The sequence below is a fragment of the Polyodon spathula genome, chromosome 17, assembly GCF_017654505.1.
Source record: "Polyodon spathula isolate WHYD16114869_AA chromosome 17, ASM1765450v1, whole genome shotgun sequence".
NCBI classification, from domain to species: domain Eukaryota; kingdom Metazoa; phylum Chordata; class Actinopteri; order Acipenseriformes; family Polyodontidae; genus Polyodon; species Polyodon spathula.
The window spans coordinates 36438862-36455685 of NC_054550.1; the positions used below are offsets into that span (position 1 = coordinate 36438862).

Genomic DNA, 16824 nt, shown 5'->3' on the forward strand with positions numbered 1-16824 from the left:
CTCCAATCGGGCAGGCAGTTCATCAGCTGCTGCTGATCCAGGCTTTCCGCCCCGACCGCCTCCTGGCCGTGTCTCACAACTTCGTGGCCAAAGTCCTGGGAGAAAGCTTCATGGCCATCATTGATCAGCCACTGGACCTAGGCAGCATTGTGGACAGTGAGGTAACTACCTGGAGCAAGGCTGCTCACACACTTTCACACAGTGAAAAGCATAGCAAAGTGCAATGAAGCACAGTGAAAAGTATAGCAAAGTACAGTGAAGCACAGTGGAAAGCATAGGTTTGTGTGGTTTTGATCACCCTCTAGCACGCTCCTACCTAATATTCAAATATTTCTTACAAAAATGTTAGAACTATCTAAAGTACAGGGTTGTTTTGAATTAAATACAGGAGGAAGAATACTGTCATGTGTCTGTTTTTGGTTTTATTACTAGTATTTGTATTGAGTAATTATGGTAAGAGTTTCAAACTGTCTGCGTTGTATAACTGTCTATGTGCAAGGCACTGCAACCGTCGTGTAATTTGTAGCAGTTCTGCAGGACCACCCTGAAGCCTCTGAGAGTCCCCGAGCTAGAGGAATGTAACCCCTTTCAATCCTCACCGAGAGCAACACGGTGGTTTTATTGAGAATCCTAATGAAGCAGAAGGTCCAGTTGTTGTACTAACCGAGACGGGGCTGGGGGGGGTTGTGTCCTCTAGGTGAAGCCCAGCACCCCGGTCTTGATGTGCTCTGTACCTGGGTATGATGCGAGCGGTCTTGTGAGGGACTTAGCAGCTGAACAGAACAAACAGATCACCTCCGTTTCTATCGGTAAGATCAGCTGTCATTCTGAACTCTGGGTAACTAGGTGTTCTCCTCAGAAAGATTTTGAAACCTGTTTTCATTGAGTCTTGCGAGCAATTTAAATACTTATATTCCATAACATATGTTTATACCAAAAAGGGGAAAATAGCTATTTTGGCTTGATAACAATAAAAGGGGAAATCGCGACTAAAAAATTCACCCATGCCTTCTGTCTAGGTTCTGCTGAGGGATTCAACAAAGCAGACAGGGACATCAACACAGCAGTCAAGTCTGGAAGGTTTGTAAATATATAGAACTATATTAATAATTTGTTTTATTTATCAAGTATACATTTATGTGTTTTTATTAAATCTCAACCATGTTAGTTCTTTCAAATTCTTCAAATCCAATTTTCCATGGAGTAATGCGTGCTGTGCTGTGAATCGGGTTGCTGTGTCTGACAGTGCTGTGCTGTGAGTCGGGTCGCAGTGTCTGACAGTGCTGTGCTGTGAATCGGGTCGCTGTGTCTGACAGTGCTGTGCTGTGAACGGGTCACTGTATCTGACAGTGCTGTGCTGTGAATCGGGTCGCTGTGTCTGACTGTGCTGTGAATCGGGTCGCTGTGTCTGGCTGTGCTGTGAATCGGGTCGCTGTGTCTGGCTGTGCTGTGAATCGGGTCGCTGTGTCTGGCTGTGCTGTGAATCGGGTCGCTGTGTCTGACTGTGCTGTGAATCGGGTCGCTGTGTCTGACAGTGCTGTGAATCGGGTCGCTGTGTCTGACAGTGCTGTGAATCGGGTCGCTGTGTCTGACAGTGCTGTGAATCGGGTCGCTGTGTCTGACAGTGCTGTGAATCGGGTTGCTGTGTCTGGCTGTGCTGTGAATCGGGTCGTTGTGTCTGACAGTGCTGTGAACGGGTCACTATATCTGACAGTGCTGTGCTGTGAATCGGGTCGCTGTATCTGACAGTGCTGTGCTCTTGGTATACAGGTGGGTAATGCTGGAGAATGTCCACCTGGCCCCTGGCTGGCTAATGCAGTTGGAGAAGAAGCTGCACTCCATGCAGCCCCACGCCTGCTTCCGCCTCTTCCTCACCATGGAAATCAACCCCAAGGTAAAGCAAAGGTTCCTGCTCCGCATGCTTTTTAAACTCTGCTTTTTTTTGTTTGTTTCTTTTACTTAAGAATGAGCAACAGCCTGTATCTAACTATCTTTTCAGCACAATTGTTGAATCATTTCAGTGCTTTAATGATTTAAGCTTTAGAACGCAGTGGGTAATGTTTTAATGTTTAGTTAGAAATCTGCTTTGTGTGATTGAAATGTTACTGCTTGCTTTCTGAATATGACTGGTTGCTGGGGCTCTACCTCACTGTCAGTGAGACCTTTTGATGAAGGATGAAATAAACCCATGCACTGGAAAAGCTCTATTTAAGAAGGATAGCACTATAAAAGTTTCTGTCAAGAGTGAGCTTGTGCTGTAGGATACTGATAGTATGAGATATCTGAGACCTTCTGTAAGTGTATAGTTGTTTTTATTAGTTCCTGGTTTATAAAGATGCTTTTGCTGATCTACCCAATCCATGCTTCCTTGTTGCCGGTCAGTAATGGACTCTGACTGCTGTCTTTTCTCTGCTCTCCCTCCCCCTCTCTCCAGGTTCCAGTGAACCTGTTGCGTGCCGGGCGCATCTTTGTGTTCGAACCTCCTCCTGGAGTGAAGGCCAACATGCTGAGGACCTTCAGCAGTATCCCTGTGGCTCGGATGTGCAAGGTACCAGCCCGACCGTGTTCATAGAGATCAGTAACTGTTGGAGACAAAAAAATCATACAAATGTACTGTTTTTGAAACTGTGGGCCCTGTTAAGGTATGTTTTTGGAAGTTTGTTTCTAGTCATTGTTAGATTAAATGGGAATAAACCAATAAAGTGTATCAAACAGGTGAGAAGAGTTTCATAAATTTGAAACTTAATCCAATAATAATCCTAATGTAATAGCATAAGCACTGTGCTTGTTGCCTTGCAGGCTCCGAATGAGCGAGCCCGCCTGTACTTCCTGCTGGCCTGGTTCCATGCCATCATTCAGGAGCGGCTGCGCTACTCTCCCCTGGGCTGGTCCAAGAAGTACGAGTTCGGAGAGTCGGACCTGCGCTCTGCCTGTGACACTGTGGACACCTGGCTCGATGACACCGCCAAGGTGAGCGCGCAGCGGAGGGAGGGAGGAGCAGCATGGCTAATGGACACCAGCATTTTCTCTTCTCTCTGTTCTAGGGATTACATTTTGAATGCATATAGGGGCTTTGTTTTACTGTTATCAATATGCCTATAACATGTAAAATGGAAATAGTTTTCAGTGGGGATCTTAACTTTGTGATGGGACAGACCCCCCCCCCCCCCCCTCCCCGACTATCCTGGGTTTGAAGGGTGCTTTTGTTAAGGGAACACCCCTGAATATCCTGGGCTTGAAGGGTGCTTTTGTTAAGGGAACACCCCTGAATATCCTGGGTTTGAAGGGTGCTTTTGTTAAGGGAACACCCCTGAATATCCTGGGTTTGAAGGGTGCGTTTAAGGGCAAGTCCCTGGCTATCCTGGGTTTGAAGGGCGTGTTGCACGTGTGTCAGCTGGAGGGGGCACTGCAGTCCCAGCAGGTTTTTATTAATGAAAAGTTGCTGTTGTGTATTGTAGGGCCGCCAGAACATCTCCCCTGATAAGATCCCATGGGCTGCACTGAAGACCCTGATGGCCCAGTCCATCTACGGCGGCCGCATTGACAATGAGTTCGACCAGCGCTTGCTCAACACCTTCCTGGAGCGCATCTTCACCACCGGCAGCTTCGACAGCGAATTCAAACTGGCCTGCAAGGTGGACGGGCACAAAGATATCCAGATGCCCGACGGCATCAGGCAAGTGGTATTCGCAGTCTCGCTAATGGAATGTAGTTGTGAATTTGTGTGTTTGGTCTTGGCAGGCCTGCTCTTCTAACTCTTACTGTCTTGTTGTTTTTAACCCAGGCGTGAGGAGTTTGTGCACTGGGTTGAGATGCTCCCTGACACACAGACTCCATCCTGGCTTGGTCTGCCAAGCAACGCCGAGAAGGTTCTTCTCACCACCCAGGGTAAAGGAGCATTTCAATTGGTCCAGGACTCTGTTCGCTTTCTTTTAGTTTTCTTTAACCATGGCGTGATTTGAACACTTTTTTTTTTTTTTTTTTTTTTTTTTTTTTTTTTTAATTACATTCTGAGAGAGATAATCTCCATTTCCCCTTTTGTGATTCAGGCATTGACATGATCAGAAAAATGCTGAAGATGCAGCTGCTTGAGGACGAGGACGACCTGGCTTACGAGACTGAAAAGAAACAGAGAACCAACTCCACCTCGGACAGCCAGCCCGCCTGGATGAGAACGCTGCACACCACTGCCTGCAACTGGCTGCAGCTCATCCCCCAGACCCTGAACCACCTGAAACGCACCGTGGAGAACATCAAGGTGAGCAATCGCTCCAGACAGCGCCTGTGCTTTATCAGCAGCTAAACAACAACAACCACACGCTGCTCTCTCATTGTTCTCTGTGCACGTCAGCTGTTCCGTTATTGAGTTACAGCAGGGAGGCCAATAACGCACGGCCGAGGTGATGCTAACCAAAGACAGCTGTCCTAAATCCCACTGCTTGGTGATGAAACAGACATGCAGTATCACTATTTGATTTGGTGTGCTTCCATTTGGCTAACAATAACATCAGTTTATTGAAGGGGGATTCTTATTTTTAAGAGTAACTTAGCGCCCCTGTTCTCACAGGACCCTCTGTTCAGGTTCTTTGAGCGAGAGGTCAAGATGGGGGCCCGGATGCTGCAGGATGTTCGGCAGGACCTGACTGACGTGATCCAGGTGTGTGAGGGCAAGAAGAAGCAGACCAACAACCTGCGCACTCTCATCAACGAGCTTGTCAAAGGTATGGAGTCAGTGAAGCTGCACATAACCTGCATCAGAGATACTGTTCTGAAGCGCCCTTCGTAACACAAGAACATTTCTGAATGAGAGGAGTCCATTCGGCCCATCAGAGCTTGTAACCTTGTACTGCTCTGTAACACTTGTTAGTGGCCTTGGATAAAGCCGTCTACCTAATGCATTTGTTCTCTCTCTCCTGTATGAAGGTATCCTGCCTCGCAGCTGGTCTCGCTACACTGTTCCAGCCTCCATGACTGTGATCCAGTGGGTGACTGATTTCAGTGATCGTATTAAACAACTGCAGCAGATCTCTCAGGCAGCGGCGAGTGGAGGAGCCAAGGAGCTCAAGGTGGGAACGATCAATGAAAAATGTATTATGGGAGAAAAAGGAAAACCGTTGATGGCAAAGCCCCATTTAGTCTTGAGCTAGGAGTACAACCACAGTCAGTTTTATATATGTGTGTGTGTGCATATATTAACAGGTGTTATATTAACAGGTGCCATCTATTTTAATATTCAGTGTCCACATGTCTCTGGTGCATCAGTTCTGCCCAGCAGTGCTGTTGAATGTGATTTTCTTTGTATTCTGTTTTAAATGTGGTGTTGAGTTAGAGATGTGTTGAGAGAGTACTGATTGTTTGTGTCTCTTTTACTTCAGAACATCCACGTGTGTCTCGGTGGCTTGTTTGTCCCCGAGGCTTACATCACAGCCACCAGGCAGTACGTTGCCCAGGCCAACAGCTGGTCTCTGGAGGAGCTGTGCCTGGAAGTGAATGTTACCACCTCCCAGAACACTGTGCTGGATGCCTGCAGCTTTGGAATCAAAGGTAAGGAGCTATGATTTCTAGCAGTAGAAAACGCAGGCAAAAAACTGCACCATCTGTTTGAGTCATGAATGGAAGCCCTTCGGTTACGATTTTTTTTTTTTTTTTTTATTTAAATTTTTTGGAATTTTAAGACGGTTTGTGTGAACTCTAGGGAGTTTGAGAAGTTAACATGGTAACTATCCAGATTTACTATGGATTTGGCAATTTTGATGTATGCATCCAATTCACACATACAGAGATTACAAAAGCAACTCTGGGAATCAGTGGTGAAATGAATAAATGCATTTTATTTCAGTTTCTAAAGTGTGCTGTATTAATGCTGTAAAGTAACCATTTATAGGGCGTGTTTCTGCTGCACTGACAAAGCGTTTTCTTTTTTCCACCGGTCCAGGCCTGAAGCTCCAGGGAGCCACATGCAGCAACAACAAGCTGTCCCTGTCGAGCACCATCTCCACTGAGCTCCCCCTCACACAGCTGCACTGGCTCAAGCAGACCAGCACCGAGAAGAAAGCCAACGCGGTGAGTGCCGTGCGTTCTACCTGCAGGATCCACGTAGCATACAGCAGACTAGTGCACTGCACTGCGTTCTACCTGCAGATCCATCTAGCATACAGCAGACTAGTGCACTGCACTGCGTTCTACCTGCAGATCCATCTAGCATACAGCAGACTAGTGCACTGCACTGCGTTCTACCTGCAGATCCATCTAGCATACAGCAGACTAGTGCACTGCACTGCGTTCTACCTGCAGATCTATCTAGCATACAGCAGACTAGTGCACTGCACTGCGTTCTACCTGCAGGATCCATCTAGCATACAGCAGACTAGTGTACTGCACTGCGTTCTACCTGCAGATCTATCTAGCATACAGCAGACTAGTGCACTGCACTGCGTTCTACCTGCAGATCCATAGCATACAGCAGACACTGCACTGCGTTCTACCTGCAGATCCACGTAGCATACAGCAGACACTGCACTGCGTTCTACCTGCAGATCCATCTAGCATACTGCACTGCGTTCTACCTGCAGATCCATCTAGCATACAGCAGACTAGTGCACTGCACTGCGTTCTACCTGCAGATCCATCTAGCATACAGCAGACTAGTGCACTGCACTGCGTTCTACCTGCAGGATCCACGTAGCATACAGCAGACTAGTGCACTGCACTGCGTTCTACCTGCAGGATCCACGTAGCATACAGCAGACTAGTGCACTGCACTGCGTTCTACCTGCAGGATCCACGTAGCATACAGCAGACTAGTGCACTGCACTGCGTTCTACCTGCAGGATCCACGTAGCATACAGCAGACTAGTGCACTGCACTGCGTTCTACCTGCAGGATCCACGTAGCATACAGCAGACTAGTGTACTGCACTGCGTTCTACCTGCAGATCCACGTAGCATACAGCAGACTAGTGTACTGTACTGCACTTGTTTGCTTGATGGAAATCAACACTAGATAAACTTTGAAATAAGTCCTGTGAGTCAAACACAAATGTGTGTATTTATTTATATTGTATATTGCCTATGATGCTAGACAATCCTGCTTTGTTATTGGGGGGTCTAATGCAGTGACTTCATTACCGTGCGTTTTCTCCCCAGGTTACTCTGCCAATGCAGTGACTTCATTACCGTGCGTTTTCTCCCCAGGTTACTATGCCAATGCAGTGACTTCATTACCGTGCGTTTTCTCCCCAGGTTACTCTGCCAATGCAGTGACTTCATTACCGTGCGTTTTCTCCCCAGGTTACTCTGCCGGTGTATCTGAACTTCACTCGTGCTGACCTGATCTTCACTGTGGACTTCGACATTGCGACCAAGGAGGGTCCGCACAGCTTCTACGAGCGTGGGGTCGCAGTGCTGTGCACGGAGTGAACAAGAGCGTAACAGACCAGCGCCCTAAATAAATAACACCCCATTTCCAGTAGAATTGTAGCAGTAGTAGTACCTAGCATGGCGAAGCTGTTCAAACAGCCCAGGGTTACAGAACCTTTGCATTTTGTTTAAAGGTCTGAGAAATGTGAGTCCAGTGGTTTGGATGTGGTTCGAGGAATAGAAGGAGGTCAAACTGATTTTTAAGAAGGAATAGGTATGTGAATGTGTATTTTTATGAAGGAAGAGAGGTGGTGTCCTGTGTTTTGGTACTGTTGTAATCCATAATAAAGCATGTCTCCCATTACCTTTTGCTGCTGTTTTCATCCTTTTCACCAAACACAAGCACATGAATTGCAGATGTGCTGTCTAGTCCATACATGGTGACAAAACTGCCGGTACATCTTCTAAGCCCCAATAGGTTTGTACTTGAAGGGTTAGTTTTTTTGTTGTTTTTTTTAATATACTTTCCAATCTTCTGTCATATTTATAATTGCTTGCAACTAAAGCAAGCATAGTTCTTGCTGGTTGTTGGACTGGTCCTTAGTTCTCTAGAAAAGCATGTGGAGATGAGACAAACAAAGACAGTAGGTGTCCTCCAATCCCACGACTGAGCCAGCTTCCCTAACCCACAGGATCACCAGCCTACAGAATTGTGGCTGAATCCAGTAAGCTCCAGGCAAGCAGTGAGTGTGTGTGTGTGTGTGTGTGGAGAGCAGTTCAAACAGCAGAAAAACAAACTGCATGCTTGAGCAAGAGCAACCAGGCTGCACTGCCAGGGAACACAGTCCTGAGCAAGAGCAACCAGGCTGCACTGCCAGGGAACACAGTCCTGAGCAAGAGCAACCAGGCTGCACTGCCAGGGAGCACAATCCTGAGCACTGCAATTATCGACCATCGTTTCCAAGCCAGGTGAATTAGTGCACAACTTCTACATGTTTCTCAATACTGGGATAAAGACCTAGATAAATGAAACCCAGAGGTTTCCGTATCTCCAGTGTGACGACGCTCTGCTGTGTCTGGCCCCGGGAAACCCAGCTTGCGCTTTGGCATAGTGTCCGGGGCGGGGGGGGGGGATGTTGTGCTTCACCCTGGAGGTGGGGCTCTCGGTCAGCCTGGCCGGAGTCTGGCTCACGTAAGCACACTGTTCCGGAGTGGAGAGAGGAGACTCTGTGAGGATCCCCAAATCCACAGCAGTTGGCTCTTCAGGCTCCTGGACGCTGTGGTCTCAGAATCACTGGAAGACCTCGTGCACATCGACAGGAGGGCTGGCTTGCTTAGAGCACATTGCAGTAGTAGTTACTGTTCAGAGTTGAAATTATTCTGGGAATCTTGGTTTTCAGTGTTTCTTGTGTTCATAGAGCAAGTCTCTGCTGAGTGTTGTGTTCTACCCTTTCTTCAGTATGTTGTGTGCATGTTCATAAATGAACAATTAACCCTGGTTGCACTGCAGCCACTCATACTCCAGCAGATATCATTTTTTATTTCAAGTTAATACAACAGTTATATAAGGCTTCAGCAGGTCACATGCAATTCTTTTTCCTCTTCAGTCCCCCCCCCTCCCCAATCCCGATGTTGAAAAACAAAAATAAGCTTAACTGAATGATACATGTTACATTCACATGGGTGGAATAAACAGAATATTATGAACATTTACATGGTGAATGATCACAAGCATATTTGCTTCTCCACTTACTCAGTCTGTACAGAATCCAGCTGACATTGAAAATCAAAGCAGGAGAGACCAACATTATTCACAGAACATTTTATCGGATACTTTTGACATTAAGGATGAAATGTACAGCACAACAGAATACCAAAAGTAAAAAATAAATAAATAAATAAAAACACATGCAAACCACATGACAAATGCACTGGAATGTAAAAAACATCTGAACATCTTAATTTCTTTTCTCATGTAAAGAAAAGCAGTCGAGACCAATGAGCAAGCGCTTAACTGTAGCCAAACTCCAGGAAAGCCGTATTTATAAATGAAGTGTACATTCTGCATTAGTATTCACGGTATTAACAGCAGGTATTCAGTCAAATTCTTCCATGCGGGAGCTATCGCCTTCATCCTCTAAGGGGGGCATGTCCTCAACGGACTCCTTGATTGCCTCCTCTGTTGGCATGTCTTCCTCATCAATACCTTGAACACAAAAAACCCACACACATTCAGCTACTTCATTTGTTTTAAGATAACCGCAATTCAATAGTAATCACAGTAATAAGCAGCATTGTAAATCATAGCTCACATTAACAGATATATTATACTATACTGTCCCTGTGTGCAATGACAAGCAAAGCTGCACTCGCATGGTCTGTGGGCATTAAAAGGAGTGAAAGTAATTACATTACATTTAAATATTGGCTCAGATGTTAACACAGAACTGAGGGTTATTGTATGCACTGAAGTTTAGAATATGCGTAGGAACTGTATGCATTGCCAAACAAGCACAGAAAGGCATCGATTTAGCACTAATCAAACTAGTGTAGCATCAGCCAGACTCACCCAGTCCCAGCTTTATCATCCTGTAGATGCGGTTGGAGTGAGTCTGGGGGTCGTCCAGCGTGAAGCCGGAGGACAGCAGCGAGGTCTCGAAGAGCAGGATGACCAGGTCCTTCACAGACTTGTCGTTCTTGTCGGCCTCTGCCTTCTGCCGGAGAGTCTCGACGATGGGATGGTCCGGGTTGATCTCCAGGTGTTTCTTGGCTGCCATGTAGCCCATGGTGGAGTTGTCCCTCAGAGCCTGAGCTTTCATGATCCTCTCCATGTTGGCGGTCCAGCCATAGGTGCTGGTTACAATGCAGCAGGGGGACGACACCAGGCGGTTGGAGACTGTTACCTGTTGGATTCAGTAAGTGACTGTTTAACATGCACGTATGGTTTGCAATGTGATTATACTTTTGGCAATGTATGCATTTCTAACACCTGTTGCCTTACAATGAGATACTGATCTCACAGCTATTCAAGTCCTACAACATCCAGTTTGAGTTATACAGACAATAGCTACCATGCTGACATCTTGATTAGTCACACATTACACACACACATATATATATATATATATATATATATATATATATATATATATATATATATATATATATATATATGTGCATAGACACACACACATTAAAAAATACACACATGCAAGTCTGATTTGGTTGGCGACTAAACCCTGTACAGACTATTCCAATATTTTGTATCTCCACTACCCACTGTCCTCATACAAAGAAACCCTTTATGATTTGACCAACCTTTTCAACTTTCTTTTCCAGGATGTCTTTGATTATCTTGCAGAGGCTCTCAAACTTGGCTTTCATCTCCTCTGCCTGCTTCTTCTCTGCCTCATCCTCAGGAAGCTCCAGCCCCTCCTTGGTCACCGACACCAAGGTCTTGCCATCAAACTCCTTGAGCTGCTGCACACAGTACTCGTCAATAGGCTCGATCATGTAGATCACCTCCAGGCCGTGCTTCCGCAGGCGCTCCACAAAGGCAGAGTGGGATACCTGCTCCTTGGTCTCACCTGCACCAAGCACACCGACATGTTCATTAACACAGTGCTGGACAGGGCGCGAGTAGGGCTGCAGTCTGTGCACAATTCATAATTTGGGAAAAAACATACTATAAAAACAGCAGGCTGTGTATTGTTTGGTTGCCTTTTTCATACTATCAGATGTACTGATCCACTCAGCATTCGTTAACAGCATACTAGGTGGAGTCTGGATCGGAGCGGGGGGGAAGTGGGGAGTCCTTAAGGAACACCAAGCAGGGCTACCCACCAGTGATGTAGTAGATGTGCTTCTGGGTGTCCTTCATTCGGGACACATAGTCCTTCAAAGAGACCATCTCATCACCCGATGCAGAAGTGTAGTAGCGAAGCATTTCAGAAAGCTTCTTACGGTTCTGGGAATCCTCATGAATTCCAAGCTGGAAAAACAAACAATGTAAAGTACCGTCAATCATGCCGAAATGCTCTTGGGACTGGAGGCCCGTTTCCAGCTAATTCACTGCGTTCCAGTAACATACATGCTGCAGCAGCTTCATACCTTGATGTTCTTGCCGAACTGCTCGTAGTACTTCTTGTAGTTGTCCTTGTCCTCTGTGAGTTCGCTGAAGAGCTCCATACATTTCATGGAAATGGAGTGTCAGATATTAGAAGCCTAGCAGGTTAACAATGAGCTCCATGTGAAGGCTTGCACTCACTGAGATACTCAGGCATGAGCTCGTCACAGTTGTCCATAATGAAGACTCTGCGCACGTACAGCTTGATGTTGTTTTTCTTCTTCTTATTCTCAAACAGGTCGAATGGGGCTCGTTTCGGCACGAACAGCAGGGCCCTGAACTCCAGCTGACCCTCCACTGAGAAATGCTGTGCAGGGAAAACAAACAGCTTTAAGACCAAGTGCCCACCCCCCACCCCCAGGGTTATTTCAAACCTTTACTGTGAGCAACAGTTCCATAGGAGGGTCATACAAAACAGGTAAGCCTACAACACTGGTGCTGCTTCAATCACTTAAATTCAGGAATTCAAATTCAGTTCAAATCCACGGTTAGGCAGTCAATTGCACAAGCACTTTTTTCGGAACCTGCTGACTTACACAAGCCAAACTTTTTTTGGTTTTATTAAAAAAATTTAAAAAAGTACAGTGCTTGATGAGCCAATTCATTATTACTCAAAACTAGCAGACAGCCTGGGTAACCTTATGTACACTTAACTCAAACAGGGGAGAAGTCTACAGCAGTTTCTAAAAGTTTTTCTGGAATCTTGCTGCTGCAGTATTTCTCTGCTCATACCAGCCCCAGATCTGGTTAATAGTTGGGTACTGTTAATAGGGTGGAGGAGGGCTTACCTTCACAGCCAGGTGGTCCTCCCAGTCGTTGGTGAGGCTCTTGTAGAACTCTCCATACTCCTCGGTGGTGATGTCATCGGGGTTCCTGGTCCAGAGGGGCTTGGTCTTGTTGAGCTCTTCCTGGTCAATGTACTTCTCCTTGATCTTTTTCTTCTTCTTCTTCTTCTTCTTCTTCTTCTTCTTCTTCTTCTTCTTCTTCTCCTTATCATCTTCCTCCTCGTCTGAGCCCACATCCTCAATCTCAGGCTTGTCCTCCATCTCTGGCTTGTCCTCCTCCTCTTTCTTCTCCCCGTCCTTCTCCTCCTCTGCCTCGTCATCACTCACCTCCTTGTCTCGCTCCTTCTCCACCTGCACAGCAAGAATAAAGACTCTGCCGAACAGCACTGAGGCCATGTGACACAGCCAGGGACACCATTTTTACATGAACCCTGAGGGCCGCTCCACACGTCACAGCACTGTTACAGCAACCCCCTACTATGAGCCGTGCGTCAAAGGTACTGCAAGCGACATCCTTTATGTAGCAGTGCAGGGTTCACAGTTGCACTGCAAGGCATCTTGCGGATAGACAATCAGATGATTCAGCTGGGCAGAGTATTGAACAATGGAAGTGCATAGTAGATACTGACAGACTAGCCACAGGCTGAGTATCTGAACTTTGTGACAGGCCACACAGCAGCACTGTGCAATTATGAAGAGCTTTTTTAAAAATGTACTTCTAGTATTTAGTAGTTATTACTGCTTCTCTTAACTGACAGTACTCAGGACTGTCATATCCAAGCTACTACTTTATCATACAGTCCATGTTTATTAAAAGGCTGTCAAGTGTGACTAACTGAACACTTACAAACAGAGTAATGGGATAGCCAATGAACTGCGAGTGCTTCTTTACAATCTCTTTAATCCTCTTCTCCTCAAGGTAATCTGTCTGGTCCTCCTTCAGGTGCAGGATCACCTTCGTCCCTCGCTGGCATTGCTCAGCTAATAAACATATAAAAAATAACTTCATTATAGGCTCATATGAATTATCAATGTTTGAATGTTAACACAAGTTAACAAGCAACATGTTTTACTTCTGCAAGTGCTCAAAGTTTTAAGATTAAGAAATACTAAAAGAAACTTAATTCGGTGACAAAAGCTTCAAACAAGTCATTTTCAATTTCTTCATTCTAGTCATTGAATTTATTACATTTCTTTGAGTGAGCATTTTGAAAATTGGCCCCAACGAGTTTGAAAGCTGGGTTTATGATTGAATGCACCATCATGTCAAGCCATTGTTAAACGTGCCAGGTTCTTCCTCAGTCTGGGTACTTACAACTGTCCGTTCTGACAGTGAAGGAGCCCCCAGCTGAAGACTCCCATTCGTACTGCTCATCATCGTTGTGTTTGGTGATGACGGTCACTTTCTCAGCCACCAGGTAAGCAGAGTAGAACCCCACACCAAACTGGCCGATCATGGAGATATCGGCCCCGGCAGCCAAGGCCTCCATGAAGGCTTTGGTTCCAGACTTGGCGATGGTCCCCAGGTTATTGATGAGGTCAGCCTTGGTCATGCCGATCCCAGTGTCTACAATGGTCAGGGTGCGATCCTGCTTGTTAGGAATCAGTTCAATCTTCAAGTCCTTTCCAGAATCGAGTTTACTAGGATCTGTAAGACTTTCATATCTGATTTTGTCCAGCGCCTTAACAGCAATAAAGAAACAAGCAATTATTTATACACACCTAACTCTGTAGTAATCCAGCTGAGATCAACTTAACAGAAAATTGAGGGAAAAAAAGTTGACTTAAGATATGCTTAAGATAATTAACTTATTCACCACCACACCTTAACATTTTTTAATGTTATGAACAAATAAACTCAGAAACATGGACGGAACTGGATCAAAGGGGTTAGGGACCTGAAGCCAGGAAAGAGACACTTGGATCCCGTTGTACCAATGACTTCGGTGTCCCGAGTGGTAATGAATTAAGTATACCAATGAGTAGAACTCACATCGGAGGAGTTGGAGATGAGCTCCCTCAGGAAGATCTCTTTGTTGGAGTAGAAGGTGTTGATGATCAGGGACATGAGCTGTGCGATTTCCGCCTGGAAGGCGAAGGTCTCCACCTCCTCCTCCATTGGCTGGTCATGAGTGGCAGCGGCCGCTGCTTCCTCTGGCATCTAAACAGAGCATTGAGAAACAAGTCAGGGATTTTTCGAGCTTCAGTGTTCAACCATTGTCAGAGACATGCTGCATCAATAAACAGCAGGATGTGCACATAGATAGTGCACCTGCAATCTCACACATTAGTTGCATCATAAGAGAAAGTAAATGACAATTCCCAATTTTACTGAAAACATGTTCAATCCTTAAGTTTAAGAAATTGAACAGAACTGAACACCCATGACATGCATGGCACCAGTACGCAGGTCTGCACATTACAAGAAAGCAAAGGGAGCTCCTTCTGCACTCAACTGCAGAAGAGCCTTCATAAAAAAATGTTTCCCCGCAGTAAAAGCACAGAAAAGTGTAATAAAGCATAGGAAATAATTGTAAAGCAGAGAGGTATGGTAAAGCATACTAAAAACACAAACCATGGTAAACTAACCCATATAAAAGTCATCCTACAGGAAAGTGTAATTAAGCACACAGTGAATGCAAAGTAACGCACAGGGAAGCACTGTAAAGCCCATGCAAGTTTTTTTTAAATTCATAAAACATGACATACTATGGTACTAGGACAATTTTATAAGGGAGGGCTGGAGACATGGTAAATTAAATGAGATCCACTCCACAATGACAAGGGTAGCAGTGAAAGTGTTAAACACACTGAAAACATAAGGGACCTCCATACACCCGTTATAATTAGCAGCTGCCTGAGCCTTTTTATGGATTAAATGGGGGTTCAGTAATAAAACACTATGGTCAAATGGAGTATGCTGTTGGAGATTGTTTTAAACCTTGACTTGTACCTATACGTATGTGCTTGACATGTCTTCAAGGCATTGCCACAGTTATCGAAACTCCCCCTGGTGGAGGCAAACGGGAATGCAAGCTTCCAGAAACTACTGTCTGCTCCATCCATACACAACTGTACTGTGTTGACTGCATTAAGGTTGTATTAAGACCCTGTTCGGAAATTCATTCACACTCATTTTCATCACTAAAATTGACATTTATAAAACGTCTCCCTCCGAGGATATAATGTTATCTTCTACATAAACATTACTGTATATTGATCCCCACGGATGAGATTACCTAACCGGAAAGACATGTGTTACATTCCTTGAATATATACAGCTGCTACGAATTGGTTAAATACAATTAAAATCAAATTCAACTACACTTCAAGCAAGGATAACTTAACCAAATAACTTACTCACTCAAAGGTCGAGCTCGACAGCCTTATAATGTTCACTGTATATTGTACATCTCTCAAAAAGTTAACATTATTATTTTAGAAAGATATTTCTTCTTTTCTAGCCGTATAATTATACTACAAAGTACATCAGGTGTTATAAAATCGATGATCATAGACTAACATAATATCGACTGCAAAAAATAAATAAATAAATAAATTTTCTTTCAATTCATTAATTAAAAAGGGTGTTTGTAAGAACAAAGTATAACAAATAACAATCCTTCCCTCAGACTTACCTTGTTCTTGGGGTCTGCTAACTCCCCTGTATTATCAGTGTGCTTCAAGGTGCTGCTCCCTCTTCCCGCTCTCCCCCTGCTGTCCTCACGCAGCCCCGGCCAGCGCGCCCCCTCCCCCGGTTTAAACACAGCCCGGCCAGCGCTCCCCCTCCCCCGGTTTAAACACAGCCCGGCCAGCGCTCCCCCTCCCCCGGTTTAAACACAGCCCGGCCAGCGCTCCCCCTCCCCCGGTTTAAACACAGCCCGGCCAGCGCTCCCCCTCCCCCGGTTTAAACACAGCCCGGCCAGCGCTCCCCCTCCCCCGGTTTAAACACAGCCCGGCCAGCGCTCCCCCTCCCCCGGTTTAAACACAGCCCGGCCAGCGCTCCCCCTCCCCCGGTTTAAACACAGCCCGGCCAGCGCTCCCCCTCCCCCGGTTTAAACACAGCCCGGCCAGCGCTCCCCCTCCCCCGGTTTAAACACAGCCCGGCCAGCGCTCCCCCTCCCCCGGTTTAAACACAGCCCGGCCAGCGCTCCCCCTCCCCCGGTTTAAACACAGCCCGGCCAGCGCTCCCCCTCCCCCGGTTTAAACACAGCCCGGCCAGCGCTCCCCCTCCCCCGGTTTAAACACAGCCCGGCCAGCGCTCCCCCTCCCCCGGTTTAAACACAGCCCGGCCAGCGCTCCCCCTCCCCCGGTTTCCCCCTCCCCCGGTTTAAACACAGCCCGGCCAGCGCTCCCCCTCCCCCGGTTTAAACACAGCCCGGCCAGCGCTCCCCCTCCCCCGGTTTAAACACAGCCCGGCCAGCGCTCCCCCTCCCCCGGTTTAAACACAGCCCGGCCAGCGCTCCCCCTCCCCCGGTTTAAACACAGCCCGGCCAGCGCGGTTTAAACACAGCCCGGCCAGCGCGCCCCCTCCCCCGGTTTAAACACAGCCCGG

General features: G+C 46.3%; 1 protein-coding gene and 1 pseudogene across 2 annotated transcripts in view; one reads left to right on the forward strand and one right to left on the reverse strand.

The window, feature by feature from the left end:
- LOC121329733 (cytoplasmic dynein 1 heavy chain 1-like) overlaps window positions 1-7722 on the forward strand; it is a 40338-nt gene extending 32616 nt beyond the window's left edge. For both annotated transcript variants that reach the window (XM_041275463.1, XM_041275462.1), the window contains exons 65-78: window positions 1-161; window positions 698-809; window positions 1020-1080; window positions 1771-1894; window positions 2435-2548; window positions 2800-2970; window positions 3459-3676; window positions 3785-3888; window positions 4050-4258; window positions 4568-4721; window positions 4924-5066; window positions 5376-5544; window positions 5936-6063; window positions 7290-7722. In XM_041275463.1, the coding sequence (XP_041131397.1) occupies window positions 1-161; window positions 698-809; window positions 1020-1080; window positions 1771-1894; window positions 2435-2548; window positions 2800-2970; window positions 3459-3676; window positions 3785-3888; window positions 4050-4258; window positions 4568-4721; window positions 4924-5066; window positions 5376-5544; window positions 5936-6063; window positions 7290-7418 (1997 nt within the window). In that variant the 3' untranslated portion in view covers window positions 7419-7722. The remainder of the gene's footprint in view (window positions 162-697; window positions 810-1019; window positions 1081-1770; window positions 1895-2434; window positions 2549-2799; window positions 2971-3458; window positions 3677-3784; window positions 3889-4049; window positions 4259-4567; window positions 4722-4923; window positions 5067-5375; window positions 5545-5935; window positions 6064-7289) is intronic.
- A 1717-nt stretch (window positions 7723-9439) lies between these two features.
- LOC121329612 lies at window positions 9440-14430 on the reverse strand (annotated as a pseudogene).
- Window positions 14431-16824: the final 2394 nt, after the last annotated feature.